Source organism: Melospiza georgiana, chromosome 1 (assembly GCF_028018845.1).
Source record: "Melospiza georgiana isolate bMelGeo1 chromosome 1, bMelGeo1.pri, whole genome shotgun sequence".
In the NCBI taxonomy this organism is placed as follows: domain Eukaryota; kingdom Metazoa; phylum Chordata; class Aves; order Passeriformes; family Passerellidae; genus Melospiza; species Melospiza georgiana.
In genome coordinates this window covers 50,062,012-50,082,807 of record NC_080430.1, presented here as the reverse complement: position 1 = coordinate 50,082,807, position 20,796 = coordinate 50,062,012, and the positions used below count along the sequence as shown (strand labels likewise).

Sequence of the window (20,796 nt, the reverse complement as noted above, 5' to 3'; positions counted from 1 at the left end):
AAGCACTAAAGCTTGGGTAAGGGAAGACATGCACAGGATGAAAATCAGTGCATTTCACAGACTCTGCCTAGAATATAATCCTTTTCAAATTAATGCCTACTCTTGCTGAAAGCAATTCTTTTTATTGCTGGCTCCTTGCGAATTCATCCTCACAAATGGCAGCATCCATTAAAAAAAGGAAGAAGGATGGTAGTGATTTTTCTCCTCAAAGCTTAATTTTGCTCCAATAAAAGAGCATTTCAGGCTCCATATTTCTGTGCCTCGGCGATTCCTATTGCCAACAAAATCAACTATGAAAAACAAATACTTTTAGAATGATCAGTTCTGGCAAATTCAAAGGGAATACAAATGTCCTGCTGGGCCCTTTCATTTGCCATAGCAATCCTGCAAGCAGACCTTCATTACTTCTGTTGACAAGGCAAGAGCCAAAAGCAAATTCAAATTGCTCCGTTTTCCAGAGCTTTACTGCTTTGGAATGCTAGAATATAAACCCAAAAGTCAGTCAGTTGCTGTTCTTAATTCACCCATCCAACCAACGAGGTATCATTTCTCCATGCTTTCCAGACAAACTCTCCCCCTGAAAATCTGATAGCATGCCCTGCTTTACAAAGTTCTTTCTCAGTTAGCATCAATACCCACCATTTATCTTCACATCCCTTACAGTGAATTATTGGTCTGTATTGATAATGGAGGCACACTTAGAAAATCTTTCCATTTCAAGAGAGTCTTCATGAAAAATGGTTTAAATAGCATGCAAATTTTACAGCCCTGAAAACGGAGTTGTGATTAGACAAAGATTTGTTGGATTATAAAAGTACAAGTGTTTATTATGGCTGGTACTGAGAATAAACAGTTGCCTGCATATGCCAGCTACTATGGAAATATGTTTTTAAGTTCTAATGTGAGCTGTAAACCAAAGCTACTTCAGTTAAAAAAATTCAATACTTAAACTGTGGGGAGGAGTAGTCAGTGCCAGAGAAAACATTCCCATTTAATAATGTTTGAACATAGAGCTGTGATGCAGTTTGTAGCAAGGCAGTGAGAAAAACCCACAACTAATCCTTCATTGCAGCTGTCTGAACTTTTGGTCGTCTGCCATGCTTTAAACAGCGACTTCTTTTTCCTGGTGACTCAAGACTTGAATGACCTAGTGTGGAGGGTTTAAGCTCTATACAAAAAAGGAGTTAAGTAAGAAATAGCCAAGCTAAGCTGGGGTTGCACACCCCAGCAAATCAGGGGTTTGTATCTTAAGTCCTCTTCAGTGCCTAGGAAAAAATATTAAAATAAATAGATACATCTTTATTTATTTATTTTTGGCAAGGAAATATTCAGTGGTTTAGATATCCATCTCTCCTCCTTCTCCTCTTCTCTCTCCTTAAAGTACTGATGTTATATGGAAATGAAATTCTGTAGAGAGTTTGAATTTTGAAGTTTATAAATGCTAACCTTTCCTGTAGAAAAACTTTCCAAGTTTTCTTTGATTATTTTTAACTTTTTCTTCCCAATGATATATCTCATAGGTAGGTCTTTTCAGCACCCTGAAGCAACAAATGTGCTTTTTTTTCCTGATTAATTATTTTGCAAAGTAATGGAACTTGCTTACTTTCAAGTGGAAATATGGGAGTCAGAGAAGTAATTTTATATGACTGTTAACTTTAAAGGAAAATAAAAAAGGGGCTTTCTACCTTTGCCCCATTCTCACTATCACTTATCTGAAAAAGGATTAAACACTTAAGTATTATCCTGAGCTGGTGGAAACCCTGTAGTTTGACAAGTCCTATGATAGTGTAATAATTTTTTATTAAGGCTAATTTTTAAATGGTCATTCAAAGCTACATATTGTGATCTTTCACAGATATGTACTATGTTTTATCTTTGTATTATAAATTATTGGGTATTTAAAAAAGGTAAATCATTGAACAAAATAATCAATCTATGCTGGGTCCAATGCCCATGGCAACAGATCTCCAGCATAACAGCTTTTGATGTACACTAAGCAATAAGCAGTACAGCACAATGACCACATATTGCTAAAGCACTTCTGGTATTCCCCCCATTTTTTTCCTCTCATAATTTCAACATGCAGCTGTCAGTTTCAGCTTTGATTTCTAATTAATTAATCTCCTACTCTTACCTTATTATATTAAGATTTTATATTCATTGTATAATGTGTATATTGTTTGCCATTCCCATTATCTGTGATTAGCCAAGTTTCACAAACAGAAGGAAGTCCAAGTCAAATGTGTAATTGAAGAGCTGTTTATCCCCATCTGTTTATTAGTTTTCCCAAACTCCCTGGTATAGTGAATACTGTGAATACCAACAGATGATGCTGCAAAGGAGGGTAGATGTTCTAAAGCAGAACTGGGCTGGCAGTCTAAGCTAAACACATTTTAGCTAATATTTTTAATATCAAAGTATCTTCTACAAGAATTGTTAAAGTAACAGGACTATCTTTTTTCCATAAATTTGTGGGCAAACTGGATGACTTGAACAAAAACACATGCACACACTTCCTTTCCTGGTGTTTTTGTAACTTGAGTTTTATTTAAATACCTCCAAAGCATTATGTTAATGTACACTTTCTTCTGGTTCATGAATAACAAGTGTTTCTAAGTCTCCAATAAGATCCTTGTACAATTTGTGTTTGTAATGATATTTTGAGTCTCATTTTTTACACATTCAGTTCCTGGGACAAACAGAATTGACTTTTCATTTAGAATGATGCTACATGGAACTGTAACACCTACTTGTACCTTTCAGTTAAGCAATATTTTTAATGGATGTTCCTGTGTTTGTTTTTCAGCATATTTCCATGGGATTACAGGTTATATGTTTTAGTTGAGTTAACAGTCTCCATAAATTTGCTTCGTGTGAAATCCATTGTTGACTTTTTCTTTTATAACTGCTTTAAAAAAATAGTTTACAACAGAAATTTTGAGTCATTTCATGGTGTAGAATGCATTAAAAGCATAAAGTCATGCATATGTCAGAGACATATTTACAAATCTGTACAGTTTCTGTCATTTTTATTTACTGTGGCTCTTGCTGGGCAACAAGATTCAACTCTTACCCCTCTGAGGTCAGACTCTCCAAGATAACCCATAGCCATTGTCCAAAAATGCTTTGTTTTGCTTACCAGGCCTGAGATTGATGGCTGCATGTAAGATGGGCCCAATTCTGCACTCCATTTCATTAAGCCTACCTTCCATGGAGTTAGAGGTGATTACCACTGCAACTCAAGCCAGAGCATGGAATGAACTCCACCCAGGCACCTTTTCTTACTCTTAGGCTAAGGCTGAATGGCAGATGAATTTATTTCTGACCTGCAGATTATTCACAGTTGCCGGATTTCCTCTTGTTCATTCAGAATGTAAGGAAGACCTCATACTAAACTCACACGAACTAAGCTAAGGGATTCTACAAAACATGTTCCCCTCTCTTCCTGTTCATTTTCAGAACTGTTTGAGATGGAATGTGCTGTTGGAAAAGCCTCGGTGCTTTTGTACCAACACCCAGTCTAAAAGCTGAATGCATTTTATCAACCAGATGCAATTTATTTCTTTCCCAGGTCTGCTTTATCTTTCAAAGCACAATAAGAAGTATGGCAAAGGGGGTGCCCATCTCCCAGAGCCAATGTCCACGCCTCCAGCCAATGCAAGAGCAGAATGGTGAAAAATCAGTCCTTCCACAAGTATTACACATGGCTTCAGTTGCCAGAGGTACTACTGGCTGTGAATTAAAGTTCAGTATCTTGGTCAGTCAACATCGTGTTCAGAAAGCAGCCGATTTTATAGAGGGTTCCCCTGGAAAGTGCTTTATCAGTGTTTGGCTCTGTGATGAGAGGCTACTCATCATAACACCCGCATTCCAAGGTGCTCTGACTCCTCTCCTGCTCATGCTCAAGGAAGAATGGCACTTACAGTATTCTTTGAATTCCAGGGAAACATCATCATTTCTACAGGAAGATTAGTTATAAGAAGGGCATTTCTTCACTAAGGCTAAAAGAACACCTTCCAGAAAAGTAGCATAATGATCCAACATTTGTGGCTTGTTAAATTCACAACATTGAAGAAAATGACCTTAGTAATCATTGCAATACTATCCATTAAAGTCTGGCAGCAAATAGTTTTTCTTTTTAAGACACATCAGGTAATAATTTGTTATGGTGGTGTATCCTGACCAGCTTGGGCAGGTTCTAAAAAAGGAACAAACACCAAGTGTGTGGTTGCTCCAAAAAATCCTTTTTCCATTCTTCTCTCCTTCTTTTCCTCTTCCACTGAGAACAGACCAGAGGCCTGACCAGCCCTACCATTACATTATACCCAGGTAACACAGAAATTAATCAATTAATTTATTATTAATAGGAGCAAAATGTAAAAGCGGAACAAATTGAAGGTGTGCTACTGAGCACACTGTGTCCTGCTGGTGTCCCCAAAAGACCCTTGTGATAAAAATGTACAGATTCTTTAGCTCTGAAAAGTCGAATATGCTAGACTGCAATTTCAAAAGGATGAAATCTTTTCTGTCTCCTATGTTCTTCTAGCATTCTTTTTTCTTCTGCTTTCTGCACTGCTGGATTTTAGCATCCATGAGTCAAGTGATTCTTCTAGCCTCAGTATGTTTTTCCTTCTGATCTCTGCCAAAAGGCTCCTGGTTAGACCTTCTGCATTTCGATGTGCTGGTGGTGGTAGTGGTGGTAACAGTGATGTCTGGGCTGACACCTTCCATTTAGTTTATAAACAGAATTTTTCTGCTGCCTTTTTTTGAAAAACCACACTGCCAGAACAGCTGCAACCAGTAACAAGCAGAGAAGAATCACTATTACTGCTATGATAGCACCTTTAGTGGACTTGGGACAATCCTCTCCCTCACATGGCTCAGAAGTGGGGCCAGGCTTTTCTCCAAGGCCCTGGGTGAGATTTTCTTGCTCAGCTAAGTCCTGGGTCGCTGTGTCAGTAATGATGTCTGGAGCTGGTGCAGTGGTTGCTACTTGTTCTGGGTAGGTGGTCATGTCTCTTGGTTCTGTGTATGGAGTGTGATCAGAGGGGCTGACGGTCACAGAGGTCTCTGACATGGATGTTGTTAAGCTGCTGATGTCAAACAGCATCGTTGTAGTGGGCTCCTGAGTCACAGTTTCCAGAGATGTTGCCAGATGTTCCCACACAGCATCATCATAACCCCTGCTGACACTGAAGCTCTCCAGACCACTCACTGATGTAGGTGGCACTGCTGTCTCTTCAGCCCCTTCATCACCTGCCGCTGTTGTTGCTGCCACAATCTCTGTCAGACCTTCCTCTGGAGCTGGGCTGCCATTTCCTGATTTTCTTACTTCCACGTGATTTGGCTGGTCCGTGGTGAGGATGATGTCATCTTCTGTTCCCATGGAACCATCGACTTTATCACCCTCTTCATCATCCTCCACCACCTCTTGTGTTACTGGGTATCCATCCAACCACGACTCGTCAGTGATGGCAACCGCACCCATCGCTGTCTTTGTATCATTGGTTGTGAGAATGGGTCCAATGGGGAAATCCTCACTGTCATAAAACATTTTGGCACCAGGTTCATCATAGACTGTCTTCACACCAATGTGGTTATCACCTTCAGAAAACTGTGCTTTAGTGGAATCATCTGTCTCTTTCTCTGGTTCGGGCTCACTGAAAGTTTCTGATGGAAACCAAAACAAGTTTTTTTGGCTGAGGAGTGACACAGGGGACTCAGTGGGTGCCCTGCTTCCCTTTTCAGCAATGTCTGTGTGCTGAGTAACCCCATTGGTACTCCCAGTTCTTCCTTCCTCACTGAAGGAAAGCTGTATTTGCTCCTGCTCAATTTCCTCTTTGCCATTGCCATGGTCATTCTCAGCAACAGGAATTGATCTGTCAATGGGAAAGTTATCTTCATAGTCAATGTGTGCCTCGGTTTCATCTAGAAATATTAAAAACAAAAACTCATAAGCCAACATTTCATTCTCTGTCAAAGCACTGAGCTCATTTATTACAGGAATCCAAGAAGAGAGGTGCAATGCAAAGTGTCTTCTAGGCAGTTTTTCGTTCTGTGTAATTGTTTATTTGAAAAGGGCATGGTCCTTGAGCTGATACTCAATTTCAAGGGTTTTGTTTAAAAAAATCACAATAGATGTCAATGCTAACTTTCCAGATTTAAAAATTAATGTAAATAACTCATTGTCTGCAGTTAGAGGACTTCCTTTGCTTGTTGTTTTCTCAAACTTTTTCTTTCCCTAGTATGATTCTTTGCAAAAGTTGAGAAAAAAATTCATCTTATTCAAGCAAGAAATGTGTGTGGAGAGAAAAACATACCAATTATTAACTGGTAATAAAAAAAATGCCCCAGACAAAACTAGAAGTTTCACAGCAACTTCATCCCTTTTAAGCTAGATGATTTTAAAGAATTTTGTTCAGTACCTTATGCTCAAAATATCAAGGCACGTTCTTATCAGTATCCTGCTTTTCTTCAAGCACCTTGGTGTTACGGTGGTGCAATGCCTGAAGCAGATTTTTTATTTCTTAAGAGCTCTTCAGAGCTGACTGAGGCAGACTCCACCACCAAGGCTGACACTGAGTTCTGCTTGTTTTCATCTGAAGAAAGCAAGATGCACCCTGCAAGGCTGGAAATCTCTGTCTCAAACACTTAAAACCTAACACCTAGTTAACATGATAATCCTGTCTGTCAGTAATCAACTCTCAGGCTTCCAATTTTAGGGAATTAAATGTTGCCACTGAGAAAAGAGAAAAAAAATGAACACAGAACAAAACTGATAAAAAACTGAGTGCAGCAGAGGAGTAGATTCACTATAAAGCTTGAGTTTGATTTAGAAATACTCAGCAAACCTACCACTGATAGCAAGATAGACTTGACTCAAAGCACAAAGCTAAATGTTTGAATTTGAATGGAATAGTGCATTGTACTTAATATTTCTTCCACTATTCTAAAGCCTTAGCTCAATGCAAAATTTTCCAAATGAGACAGGGTGGTTGATTTTCAGTTCACACAAATTTTACTCCATTTAAAGTTGATGTAATTTCTGAGATTTATGCTGGCATTAAAAGTCATAAAAAATAGTGCTTTGGGATATGGAAAATAAACTGAATCATGGTGAGAATTTTTCTTTTAAGAGGGTGTTTAGTCTTTTATGAAGACAGAGAAGCAATAGACCTGGCATGACATGGGAAACAAGACATTAATGGGAGAACCTGTTTTACAGATCACTGCATTTGTAAACCCTTATCTTCTTTTGCCTTTTACAGTCAACTGATTTTGAATTACATTTTCATCTGGGGCCCACCTCAATTTCCGCCTGAGTCACATTCTCCTTGGAGACTGCTTCCCAGACTTCTGGCAGAGCCATATTTGGTCTGCTCTTCAGAAAGATTAGAAATTATGTCAAACCAGTCTGACCAAAACCACTTAGCAGTGATACAACTCACACCAGCTCGCTTTTTTGCCAGAACAGCTTAAGCCAGGTGCCAAAACAGAATGAGCATTAGCAAAAGGTATTTTCTTTGGAATAGCATCTGGGTCTACCAGAAACCAAGGCAGTTGTGCTAAGGAAACCCAAATGTGTGTCCCAAAAAGCCTGCAGAGAGTTAATGCCTCTGTGAAAGCTATCATGCTGGAGGGCTGGATGTTCTTAGCAGGTCCTCTCATCTCACAGCAAGTGCCAACAACAGACCCCTCTCCCTCCTGGTCCCAGTGTTCTCATCTGCCTGTGTAATCCTCCAGACCCTCCCCATCCTCTCCAAAGCAGGAAAAAACTTCTGTCTCGTTCAAGGATGATTTAACAGACAGGGGAATAAAACTCTTAGAGTGGAAATCTTCCTGGTAGGGCTCTCACTTTTCTAATTAATCCTGAAATCTTTTCCAATAGTATTTCAGACTTGCAAATGTATGGAGGATAACTCTGAATACCAGGGCACTTTAGCAACATATTCATGAAGCTCTGCATGGCCCTATCCATCACAATGCAGCATATCTACTGACTGCCAAACATTAGTCTCACTTTGTCCCTTCTCTTGCTTTCACTTTAGAGTTTTTCTACCTGGCTGGCACTCTCTTTGCTTGAAAATGGTGCCTCAAACTATTACATCCTCTAATAATCCAGACTCCCACTGGAAGCTGATATCTGGGATGCCTGCTTCACTAAAGTTCAGTGTGTTTATGGCATGTCCATGAACTGGAACATCACAATGTGAGAAGTCACCGTTTACCAACCATTATGGTCGTTGTTTTATTTTTGTAATTGAATCATCACAACAGTCTGTCCTCACCTCTGTGTCTCTTGTAACCTCTCTTTTTGCCACTCATTCACTTTCCACACTACAGTAATCCAGCTGAGGTTCAAACAGTAATTTTTATGTTGTGGTGAGCAGGCACACACATCTGCACACACAAATTACATCCACATGCTTGTGTTGTTGCCTATTTTTTAGTTAGCAGTGTGAATGGGCAGCTATTATTCATCTCATTGACCAGTATGTGTGAGTGGATCATTGATGAATGCCTAACAACTGTTGTAACAGGCTTTTTAGAGATTTTGAAGCTGTTTTCCTTCAGTGTTTCTCCTGCCTTGTGGTTTCAGCCCTCTAGGAGAAGGTCCTATGGAGGCACATCAGGAAAAAGCATGTGCTTCTAAGAAAGTGCAAATCCTCAGTCTATCAGAGCATATTAAAGGTTTGTTGAGCCATCAATGGAGTCTCCATCAAACATGCTGCCTTTGGGCATGATCCTGCCTGTAGAGAAATGAATTGGTGTTTTCTTAATGCAGAGCTGGGGGAAGAAAAAGCCCATTGTAGTCTAAAGAGATCCCGAGATTGGAGCTCATTATGCACTGCTCGTCACCACATAAGGGAGTCTTGTTTCCCTCTCACAATCAGATTGTGGCCCAAGTTGTAAAGCTGCTCTAACATATTTTCATATTCAATCTCCCCTATTTGTAGAGTTTATAGCAGAGACTATCAACATAACTAATGTTAGCTTATGGGATGCCAAAATGAAAGCAACTATTGAGCTCTCTGACCATCAAAGGAAACACAGACGCCCTTACTCTGGAGTTTGATTTATATGATCCTGGATTGACTTACACAGTAATAATACTCTATTCTTTCTGGGCCTCAGACCTTCAAATGGGACTTGGACTCAATATTTAGTGACTCTGTGTTACCATGACATTATTTTAAGTCCACCATGAGCTTGATTTTCTGGGAATAGATTGCACAGCTTCTGCACTTCTTTTTGCTCACCTCCTCAGCACTTTCCCGAACTTTCCAGTTCTCTAAATTTTAGTGTTGGTACTGAAGGGCAACAACTAAAAAAGATCCAGCTCCACCTCTTATCCAAGAAGTTGTAACTGTTATTTTTATATATTTTTTAAACTGCTAGCAATTGATTTTAAAGTGATTGCATCTTTCTTTCCACCTAGGCAGGTCTGGTTTTATGAAGAGCCAGCCTTGAAATTAATTTGTCCAAGATCAAAATCTTTCTATATTTGGTCATTGTTGCACCTTGACCGTATCATCTTCTGGCAGACTCAAGGATCAGTGAGTTTTAATTCACTATCTGAGAGATTACTGAGTCTGAAATGAGAACTTTACAGCAAGAGATGCTGAAATGACATACCACCAAAGATGTGAAGCTCAGTTAAAAGGTAAAATCCTTTTAATTATTAATTGATCCTGCTTGAGAAGCATCCAGTTCTGTAGAGCTCTCATCTCCTTTAGTTTTTGATCCTAATGTGAAAACAGTAACCAAATACAGAGACAGGCAAAAACAAAGAGCCTGGTCTTCCACACTCTGGGATCAGTTGATTTTTTTTCTTCTAGATAGTATATTGCTATCCAAGCTCTATTTTGAGTGTTGCTATTTTGGGCAACCACAAAACGCACTGCGTATTTTATGGGTGTATTTTTAGAGTACAGGAAATTGAAACCTGATTCTATATAGACCATCATTATAAATATTTGTACTCTATAAAACATCTTTAGTCTAAGAATCTCAAAGTAGCTACAGCAAACATTAACAAGACAGCATCTGTCTTTAAGGATGGGAAGGAAAGGAGCATGTAGACTGATTTGCCTAAGATAAGTCATATTTGTGAGCTACAGCATCTCAAAGAATTATCCATTTATTTTGGATCAGGCACACAAATTTCTCTGTAGTTGACCACAGTATGCTAGACAGAGATTGTGCCTTTTGTCTTTTGCAATAGCTATAAGAAAGAGGATAACTTTTATTCCAGCAGAAAGCCTGCTAATATAAATAAATAACCCATCAATTTTTTTCAACTTATTCCATTTGGCAGAATCCATTCATGCCAGATCAATACTTTACATTAATCTAATACAACCCCTCAGTGACAGGCCTGAAAAGGGAACCAAAGTTTGTCATAACAATTGTTTTGACAGGCCACAGACATATTTGTTGCTGATTATATTTGTCTGTCACAACTCTTCCTCTGCACTCACAGAATGAACAAAAAAAAAAAACATTCTCAAATAAGATCAAAAGCCAGAGACATTTTGTTTGATTCCCCACATTAAAAATAAAAAACCAAAAGTAAATGGTGCTAGCTAGTCGTGCTTACAGACCACATGAATGTGAACCAATATAATTCTTGAAAACTCTGGAAGTAATGAGAGTTGTTGAGCCAGGCAACAAGCCTGGGAGCTGCCGATTAAGTGGTCAAAGTCAGCCAAGTCCTCCTTACACTGAATCTGAAGGATAGTCCTCAGCCTGGAAAAGTTGGACTACCTTGGAACACACTAGCTGTGTATCCAAGGGATGTCACTGGAGAGATTCCTTAGATGTGTAGAAGATATGGACTCTCCTGCCACAAGCATATAGCTGGGAAAACCCAAATGATCCAGGGAAAAGGACAGATACATGACATTCTTCTGAGCCAGTTTCAGGGCAGAGATGGAGCACGATTTCCCAGCCATCTCATCTGCCCTCCCTTTGAGGGAGCAAACCCTAGAGAATGCAGCCTAATGCAGTCCAGCCCTGACCCCTGCCACTCAACTGTTGGTATTAATGCTTCTGATATTGAGCTCATGGTTTATTTTGGGAAAAAAAAAAAAAAGAAAAAACAAATGTCATTTAGCAATTGTCAGTTTAATCTCTGTGCTTGCAGAACAGCCACAGCATGGCACATATGCATCTGCTTTCAGACCTTACTACAGCGTTCTTCAGAATATATTTTGTGAAGCAAATGCATTCTCTCTACAGAAATTAAAAAAACAATAAATGGCAAAATCCATGTGTTTCCCTGTTCTTTCCTTAAGGTTGCTTCGTTGGGCTAAATATCCCTGAGCTTTCAGCTAGAACACAGTGCCTTTTCATCACAAGGAATTATGGGAAACAGAGTCACTTTTTCTCTTAAAAAGCATCTTAATTAAAAATTGCTGTCTATTACCTGGTGTGCACAATGTACTTTACAGCCATTTGTAATATGCTGCTTTCCTAATTTCCATCATACTTCACTGTATCTAGAATTCACCTAAATTTCCATCATGCTTTACTGCATCTGAAATCCACTTAATATAAGTCCAAAATTATTTTGTTCAATTATGCCCATAGCCAGGGTTTGCCATGTATTTTGCAGTATGTGCCTATTTGATTAACTGCGTATTTTTTAAATTTTAATTTGCAAATCTGCTGACTGTACATTTATATCCTAGGTGCACTTATATCCCAGGTGCCAGAATGGACTGTATCTCTTCTTGCAGGATCAAAACAGAGAGGAAAGATGATCACAAAGAGACTTCAAAGAACATTTAACTGCTATATTTAGACACTGCTATGATGATAGTTCTGTGACTCCATATTTGCTCTGCATGAGCAACTGGGAATGTAAAGCCAGTCTGATGCTTTTCCACAAACAAGAAAAACATGCAATTATTGCTGTTTATTCTGATTTTCTGCCTGGACAGCTGGGTATTATAATGGGGCAGTTACCAAGTAGAATGATGTTACTCAAGGTGTAATATCCACAAATCCCAGCAAGCTTTAGTAAATTGGATAAATGTTGTCATTCTTCCACAGATGAGGTGGAGTAAGCAGCATAGGGCAGTACAGTGACTTGTCCCTAGCCTCAGAGACACTGCAAGATTTAGGAACTGGCCTTCTATCTCTCAGTGCTCTGACCAGAGCTTTTTCCTGTGGCCTCCTTTTGTTGGAGTAAGAGCATCGGGACCATTTTACGCTTCCCAGTTGCTCACCCAGCACAGATGCAGAGCAAGGGCACTGTATCATCTTACCAGGCTCTAAACATAGCACTTAAACATTCACTGGAGTGGCTGCATGAACATCTTTCCATTGATGTCAGCCAGCCAGGACAGAAGTGGTCCAGTCTGCCAACAAGAATATAAATTCTCCATTAAGTCCCATCATTAACCCTCACGGTAGGGAAGGTGCTCTATTGCCTCAAAGCACTTAAAAATCCGTCTGTGAGCTGACTTCTGGAGTACTTAATAATTGTTCTCTCTCCTATGACTCAAAACTATCAGTCAACTCTAAATCAGGTTCCTTTAAATTAAATTATCTTTTTTTGTTGTTGTTCTTTTTCACTGGATTCTTGCTTTTTAAAAAATAACGAAACCTAATATCACACATTTTAATCATCCTGTAAAGTCTTCTTTCTTAAAGAATTATGATCAGGAGGATTAAATACATAATTATTACTTGAACAATTATTGTATTTTCTGTCCCATGTCCTTAAAGCATTTCAAAAACATTAATCAGAGGAAGCCCCCCAGCATGAAGTCTACATTTAAATAATTTTAAAAATCATAATCTACAATATCACATCTATCTGCTCCTAAGTTTCAGTGTTGATGTTCGTGATTTTACAGCCATGCTTTCCTATTTTTTAAAAAAATATTTTCTTCTCCCCAGCAGCTGTGTGAAAGGCTTGGGAAAAACAGGAGAAATAGATTATTTATCCAGAGAAAGCAGTGAAACACAGACAACTTAAATGGCCTGATTCTTTCCCTTCCTTATTTTGCTGTAATACAGTTTTGTGTCTGTGTGTGATGAAGATAGCATTTCCACTAACCTCAGTAAAGGAAAAAGAATTATCAATTTGGTGCAGATTATAGGGGATTCAGACCCACTGGGTAAGTTGAAGATGTTCCTGCTTATTGTAGGGGGGTTGGATCAGATGACTTTGAAGGTTCTTTCCAACCCAAACTGTTCTATGATCAGATACAAATATTTATTTCTTTCCTTTTTCCCTCCACGTTCTTCCTCTATGTCCTGCATTGTTTTGCATAATCATCTGAACTGCTGTTTGTAAAACAGTTTTGGAAGCTGAAACAGTTGAGAAAAATGCTGGGGCTTTCATTCTTTGTTTTTTTGTGTATCTATACTGGTTGGATGGGTTTGAGAATCTGGTTCCCTAGTGCACAGACATGACCTATTTCTATAAAGAACAAGTTTGACCTTTTCTCATGATTATCCACTGCCTGATGGTATATTCATGAGTAAAAATAACTCATTGCAAGCCTCCAGACATTAAGGAATATATAGGTTCTGGAATGGATATACTAACTCCAGCCCATATAGATAGCTCAGCTACCCAACAGCTGCTCATTCCTTTGCTTAAAATTTATCTGTTTTGCCAGAAACCTTACTTAAAAGATGTGATAGCCTTCTCAAAAAAGTACTAAAATTTTGTGATGACCATTCTTTAATACTGGGAAAAATGGTGGGTTTATGCATTGAACAAGGTAACATGAGAAAGCAGAATTCAGATTACATGTATGTCTGAACTCATGGTACTGTTTACCCTATGTTTGAACAAGGGGAAAGTTAAAAGACTGCTGTAGAATTTAACTAACATATAAAGGTTGTTTTTATTGAGGGTTTAAATTAAGGAAATGCCATTTTACAATTTGCTTGGGGGTTTTGTGGTTTGGTCTTTTTTTTTTTGAAAAATCTTTTCTTGAGTCAGGTCATTTGGTAAGAAAACCCACTTTCACTCTTTTTAATGGAGTAAATATCTGGGCAACTACTCTTGCGTTTGCAGACAAAAATCCTGGAGGCATGGTGCAAGATAGAAAGCGTTTGCCTGTTTATTGGGGCAGATTAAAGAAGCCATCATGCAGTTTTTTGGCTGGGCTGACCTTTGACGCAGGCCTGGACCTGGCCGTACCACTCCCCGCAGCTGTCGCAGAGCAGCGTGAACGCCGACTCCTTGTTGCCCATGGCATAGCCCTGGGCACAGACGTACAGCAGCTCGTCCCCCATGTCAAAGCCAGTGTGGCCGTGCAGGATGGTGTGGGGGAAGGATGGTGGGTCCCCACAGGGCTTGTCTGGAAGGAAAAAAGAGATGACATTGTAAAGACTTCACAATAGTCCTTCAGTGCCGTGCTAAGAGCAGTGCCAAGAGTTTTCCTGAGGATGAACTTATATGAGTCCACAGAAGTTGTACATCTCACCTGTTTCATGCCCTTATGTCCTTTCACAATTGTTTCCAGCTGTAATTGCCCATTACAGCTGGAAGGTAAAAATTGGGCTATAATTGTGATGCCACTGCTGTGATGGTCTACTACCGTGCCACTACCGTCTGACGGTCACGCATTTAGAAGGGCCTTGTTTCAAACAAGGCAGGATGCCAGATCACAGCTGTCTTCCCTGCCTGATTCTACAAAAGCTAACAAGAGCTTGGGCAGGTTGGAACTGGAATGCAACAATTTGGACACAGTCATTTGTCTTAACCACAGAAATGCTGGTGGGATTGTTTAAGACTGGCACCTTGATCTCTTCTACGCTGTAGGAAACCAGCAGAGGCTGAGCAAAGGCTCAGTCCACACTCACAGAAAGAAGAGGTCCAGGCAAACACCATTCAGTTTTCAGACTATCTCTAATCGTCCAATCTTTCTCAAATCCGGGGTCTTCCCAGATATTCAAATCTATCTTTTCAGGGTAGAGACACCCTAAAATAAATAGTGACTTGGGCTCATCAGCTTAAGAACACCCAGGGGTAACATAACTCTGCTGTCTATGAGAATCTGAAGAGCTAAATTTATAGCAGGGTATAAAACTCAAAAAGATGTTTGATAGTATTTTTGCTGACAGCATTAAAAACCAGGAAGAAAAATTACTATGAGCGAGATCAAAACTGGTTTTTATTGCATTAAAGAAGTGTGGAGAGGAGGCAGGCTGACAGCTGACAGCTGCCACCACCAGTGTAAACTGAATTTTAATTCTCTTTTTTAGGTTTGAATGATGTTGGCCATTGTTAACAAGGTAGATCAAGATTTTCTAGAGAAATTTTGAGCATTGTGGATTCTCTTTCCTCAAAGGCCTTCTTCCCTGTCAAGAGTTCTTCACAAGGGGTTTGCAGTGTCCCTTTTTCCTCCATGTTTTTTACAGCCCTTTTTGGAATAGGTGCCTCTTGGTTACGGAAAAACAAAACAAACAAACAAAAAAATAATGCAAGAACATGGATTTTACCAAGAAACCCAAGGGCAAAGACGGCAGTGTTGGTACAAATTATCACTTCTATGTTCTTTCTCAAATCTGGGAATTTTTTCCAGTGGCTCTAGAACCCTATTGACTGTGTTAGAAAAAAGCAGCTGTTTCTCTTTACTTTGTCTAGAAGATCCAAAACCTTCTTTTATCCAGATACAGAACAACCAAAATTAAAAGGCTGTGAGTTCTGGTAATTATATCGGATAAGGGAAACATGGGGCTAGGTCTATGTTTTAGTATTGATCTCTCCTGTTGAAATAGTTTGCTTTGGTACAAAAACTTGATTGTTTACCTGGTAAAGCAAAGATGATGTTCCTTGAAAAGACTTTTGTTTGGAAGCTGAAAAGACTCCAAGACTATGTTCCTAGACATGCAGAAGAAGAAACATCTTCAAAGAGCACCCTTGATATTTTGCTAGAGTCTACTTTTAGGGCATCATCCCCACAAGATCTTGCAAGCAAGACAAGTGTTTCATTGATGGACACAAGTCCATGTCCAGGGTTTTTCAATGGGCAATAGGCTTGACAGAAAAGCCTTTTCAATCTCCCCTCTGCAAATCTCAGGCTTTCCTGCTTTTGCCCAGGGACATTTTGCAAAACACTTGTGAGTCTCAGGCTGCAGCTTTTCCCATCATCTACCCACTTCTGACTCAGGCGTAGGTAAATACATGCTTATTTAGAAATATGATGTATTTATTTTTGCCAGTCATTTACCCTGTAGTGAAATGAAAATCCTATGATAAACATCCACACTCTGTGAAAGTTCCTTTGGATCAGGCTTTTGGAAATTGTCTGTGAGACCTGACTAACCACTTCTCAACTGGGTATGCTGAAAAATATCTGCCACTAATATAAGGGACATGCTACTGAATTCAAACTTTGAAGCTTGTTCTCTGTACTGTACACACACAGAGGCATATATATATACACTGTCTAACACCTTCAGAAGTTAGTGGGAGTTATGCACACACACACTGACAGAAAAAACAAGCTTTTGAGTCTACACAAAGCTCAGTTTATATAGAATCTTATGGAAGTTTGACATCCGAGGAAGTGAGGAGCAGTTAGCAGCTAATGCTTTTCCTGTGAACTGGCCAGGTGAACGGAGATTGATGTGGATGAAAGGTATAAAAAATTATTTTATTGCCTCATAGGAAGGCTACAGAGCCTTGCATTTCGTGTACTTTATTTATGTAGCTACTTCCATCCCCACAAATGGGAGCTGTATATCTGTTCTGAGGGAAGTATTGATCCCAAGGCTATATGGAACAATTATACATCAGAGAGTATTCTTATCTACAAAGCATTGCTTCTTAATCCTGTTGCCAGAGGAAGCAGAAAAGCAACACATTAGTTAACTATGGCAAACACATTCAAAAAGCACATTATAGCCTTCCAGGAAAGAGGAAAGCCAAAGGGATCTTTACAGTAAAATTTGACAACAGACTTGGTAACAGAATTATGAACCCCTTAAAGAGAGATCTGGCTGATGCAGGAACAGAAAGAAAAACAGAGATTTTAAAGATGTTCATGAACTGACACTGTGTGGGGAACTCTTGACTGTCTCACATGAGACGTTCTAAGGTCATGCCTTTGCTGCAGAACATACTGGGTGACAGCATGGACAAGCATAAGTGAAAGCTGATACAAAGACAAACTCAAGTTCCTACATCCATTTTGCTGCTGTCCTCTCCTGCATAAAATGTGCAGGAATTTTCCAGGTTACAGCATCTTATGGCTCCTCGTCCTGCGGCAGTCTCAGTTGCTATGACAATTCCTGCTCAGCCCTTTGCCAAACCTGTTCTTCCTGGCACACGTACAGAAGTGACACTGGCACAGCAATTCATCACACCGAGCCACTTCTGGGGACAGGCTTCATGTTTTTGTGTGCAGCCTTTGTACCAGGGGCTGGAAGAGCATGGGGCTTATTTGGAACAACAGTGTGTGCTCAGTGCTGGCACTGAGGCCATTTTCTTGCTGGAGGAGAGGAGGCAGATCTGGGCCACGGAGCGTGACAGAGGGCGTGTTGGCAGCAGCCTGTCCTGCAGAGGAACAGTGGTGCTCTTTGTTAAGGTGACCACGGGGGCTGCCTGCAGAGCTGCTGTTGGGTAGATGAGGGCTGGCTCCTCCATCCATCCGGAGCACTGATTTTTCCCTCATCTATCCTCCCACAAACCTGCATATTTTCTTGCTACTGGCTGAAAGATTAGCCCAACTCATGGTTCCCAGTAAAAAAAGCTGGATCTGCTTGATACTCAAGGGCCATTCAGCAGAACATCAAGAAGGTCCCATGCTCTGCCTGCTTATGTCCAAGATCATACCTTAAACCTGAACACTTGGAATTGGTTTCTCAACATTGTGAGCCTTCCAGAATTTTCTACATGTTGACACTGAGGTCAAACACATAACATTCCTCCATATGTTGATAACTGACCTCCAGTAAGAGAGGGTGGATTGAGCTTCAGAGCAAGACAGCACAGCACAGATATAAGGGAATTAGTTAAAGTTCATGGGACATCCTCACATCAGCAGTAATTTAGCACAGATTTTGTCCTGGAGTGAAAGTCAACATTACAGTCAAGAAAGAGCTCAATATACACGTGCAGAAATCAGAACAGAGTCAACATCTGGTAAATGGATGGGAATAAGTGGCACGGCAAAGATATATATGGGTGTTGAGCACAGATATGTTAGGGCTAGTGACAGCTGTGGTTACAGACCTCTTAGAGACTCAGTAACTATTTTTTACATGAGACTAAAGAGATCTCTTGTTAATTGAGTTAGCACATGCAGTAATGATTGGCTTTTAGGAAAAATATCTCCTCGGAATAGTAACTTTAAACCCAGAACACATGTGTAAAGGATTTTGTGACAGGTGATTTCTGGCAAAGAGTTGGCACGTGTCATTTTAAGAACACAGCAATTCTCCTCCCCAGTCCAGATGACACCAGAAGCATCTCCTTTATCTGAACTATAAGCATCCCACTAGTCTGCAAAGATTATTTTTGAGATGTCTTGATAAAATACTGTCTACAGAAAGGATAGCCTAAGATCAATGCAAAAAAATGAACATGAAGAAGATGCAGACTGCAGCTTCCACACCACCTGGCAGAACCAGGAATTTACTGAAATCTGATTATCTAGAATTGCTGCTTTAACTCTGCACCACACTCTGAAAGCTGACATGAGACATCCACTTTGACATAAAACATCTCCCATTACAACCATCCCATTCAGTGGAGCTTTTCCAGAGAGGCCACTGGAATTTTTAGGATGTCATCTTGTCATTAAGAAATTAGAAAATGCAACTCCTAACAGTCAGACCTGTGAATGAGATGGGTGAGGGTGTTTATTTTGCTTCTTGATTGCAGAGACCCTAAAGTATATGGAATTTTTCTGTTTGGATAGAAGTACTGAGTATGAAGAGTCAAAACTCAATTATAGCCAATGTAAATGTTGCTTGTAAGCTACCAATGCTAGGATGCCAATGCCTCTTAGATCAGACAGGACTTGTGGGACATTATTAGTTTAAGTCACATCACCAGAGAAGTGGGAATTAACTGTCAGCTGTATGCAAAGCCATGAAAAATAAAGCTGTAGCACTAAAAAAAATTATATCTACAACAAAGCATGACAATATACAAAGAAAATACAAAGAAAATACAAAGAAAATACAAAGAAAATACAAAAAATACAAAGAAATCATTCAAATATTACAGAAAGCAAACTTCAGTTTGATTGCTCTTTTAAAGTACAGCTTGCTGTAAAGAATACACTGATTTCTTTTTTTCTTACTGCTGAAAAAGGCTAACTAAAATATGTACACAAGCCATCAAGCTTTGATGGATATTTGGACCCAGCAGTCATATTTTAAAAACTTTGATTTGCATTTATGCTGTACTCTACTACAAGTTGCTGCCTGTTTAGTTTTCTTGTGGTGGCAGCAAATCAAAGCCTTATGGAACAGATCTTATTTGTTGCCTGTAAATAACAGTGGGTCACTGAAAGAAAGAACCACTAAAACCTGGGGGTTATTAACAAAGAGATCTTTGCTGCAGGAAAAACATAAGAAAGAAAACCAAAAGGATTATATATATTCATATGGAATTGAATGGTGTGTGTTATTACAAAAAATAAGGCAGGAAAAACCCCAGTTTTCTGATTTTCTTGCTTTATCTACTTTATACTTTAAGGTATTTTCTTATGAACTCTAATAGAGATACACACTCTGGGTGACAGATTTAACTTAGGTGTGATACTGCATTTTCAAAATTGGCTAAACCTGATATATTTTTAGATATTTTTTGGCACTCAGGGCCTAAAAGGGAAATGTTCTCAGCAGATCCTGAGCTGGTACAGAGTTGTCTTGCTGACTCTAATGGCTGCATAAAACATGTGTTTATGAGAAGCTGAGAAGACACATTTCTCTGTACTGTGCAAACTGCTGCTGTACTCAGAGCATTCAAAAAACATTACAGCTACATCTTTCCTTGTCAAACAGAGCCCTTAGAATCAATTCCCCATAAAAGAAAACTCTTAGTCTCAACAATTGCTGTGATTCCTCTGTGTGTACAGATCAAAATCCATTTCAGAAACAAACCAAAAAACTGTCTCTCTCTTCAGGACTTCTACTTGCAGAAGTCTGATGCTGTAAGCACACCCAGAGCTCTTGCAGCATCTGACTGCTGCCCTGGTGTAGTGGCATGCTGAGATGTGTGCTTAAGGAATTTGACTCCACTCGTTTGCATGGGAAAGGTTAATTGAGTGAAGATCAGTTATAAATCAAGGGATAAGAAGTCAATTTGGTTTGTACTAAAACTTTCATGGTGTTTTGAGATGCATTCTGCACGGTCTTAAGAACTGAAGGTAGAGTTGCAGGGAGTTATTAATGTCAGTTCAGTTTCTGAAGTAGAGGTTGATGTGACTGTTCCCTCTGTTTTCAACCTATCAGTCTGTCTGAGCCTTTGGTTCTTCTCAGCCAAGTCTGACAAAGAAGGAAATAATAATAATGAGCTGTCTGCTCATTATTAGATGGGTGGATGTAAAAGAAAGGAAAGGGCTCAAAGAAATTAATATAGATCTCAGTGTAAGAAACCTGGGATTTATAACTTCCAGCAGGGCAAAACAACTTGCCTTTTGCACTTAACTATAATGTATTACTATATTATAATTGCAAATGTATAGATAAAAAGGGATGTCCACTTTTCTAAGACTAAAAAAAAAATATTCATGAGGTTTCAAGTAAGAAACAACTTGTTAATCCAAACTTAGATGTGTAGTTATTAGCCACATGTACATAAGATCAGAA

The 20,796-nt window shown here is 39.4% G+C and overlaps 1 protein-coding gene across 1 annotated transcript in view; it reads right to left on the bottom strand.

Annotated features, from left to right (window-relative positions):
- Positions 1-4,657: 4,657 nt before the first annotated feature.
- SUSD5 (sushi domain containing 5) overlaps positions 4,658-20,796 on the bottom strand; it is a 38,910-nt gene continuing 22,771 nt past the window's right edge. The window contains exons 4-5 of the mRNA XM_058018991.1: positions 14,139-14,327; positions 4,658-5,928 (exon numbers count right to left, since the gene is read on the bottom strand). Of these exons, the coding sequence (XP_057874974.1) occupies positions 4,658-5,928; positions 14,139-14,327 (1,460 nt within the window). The remainder of the gene's footprint in view (positions 5,929-14,138; positions 14,328-20,796) is intronic.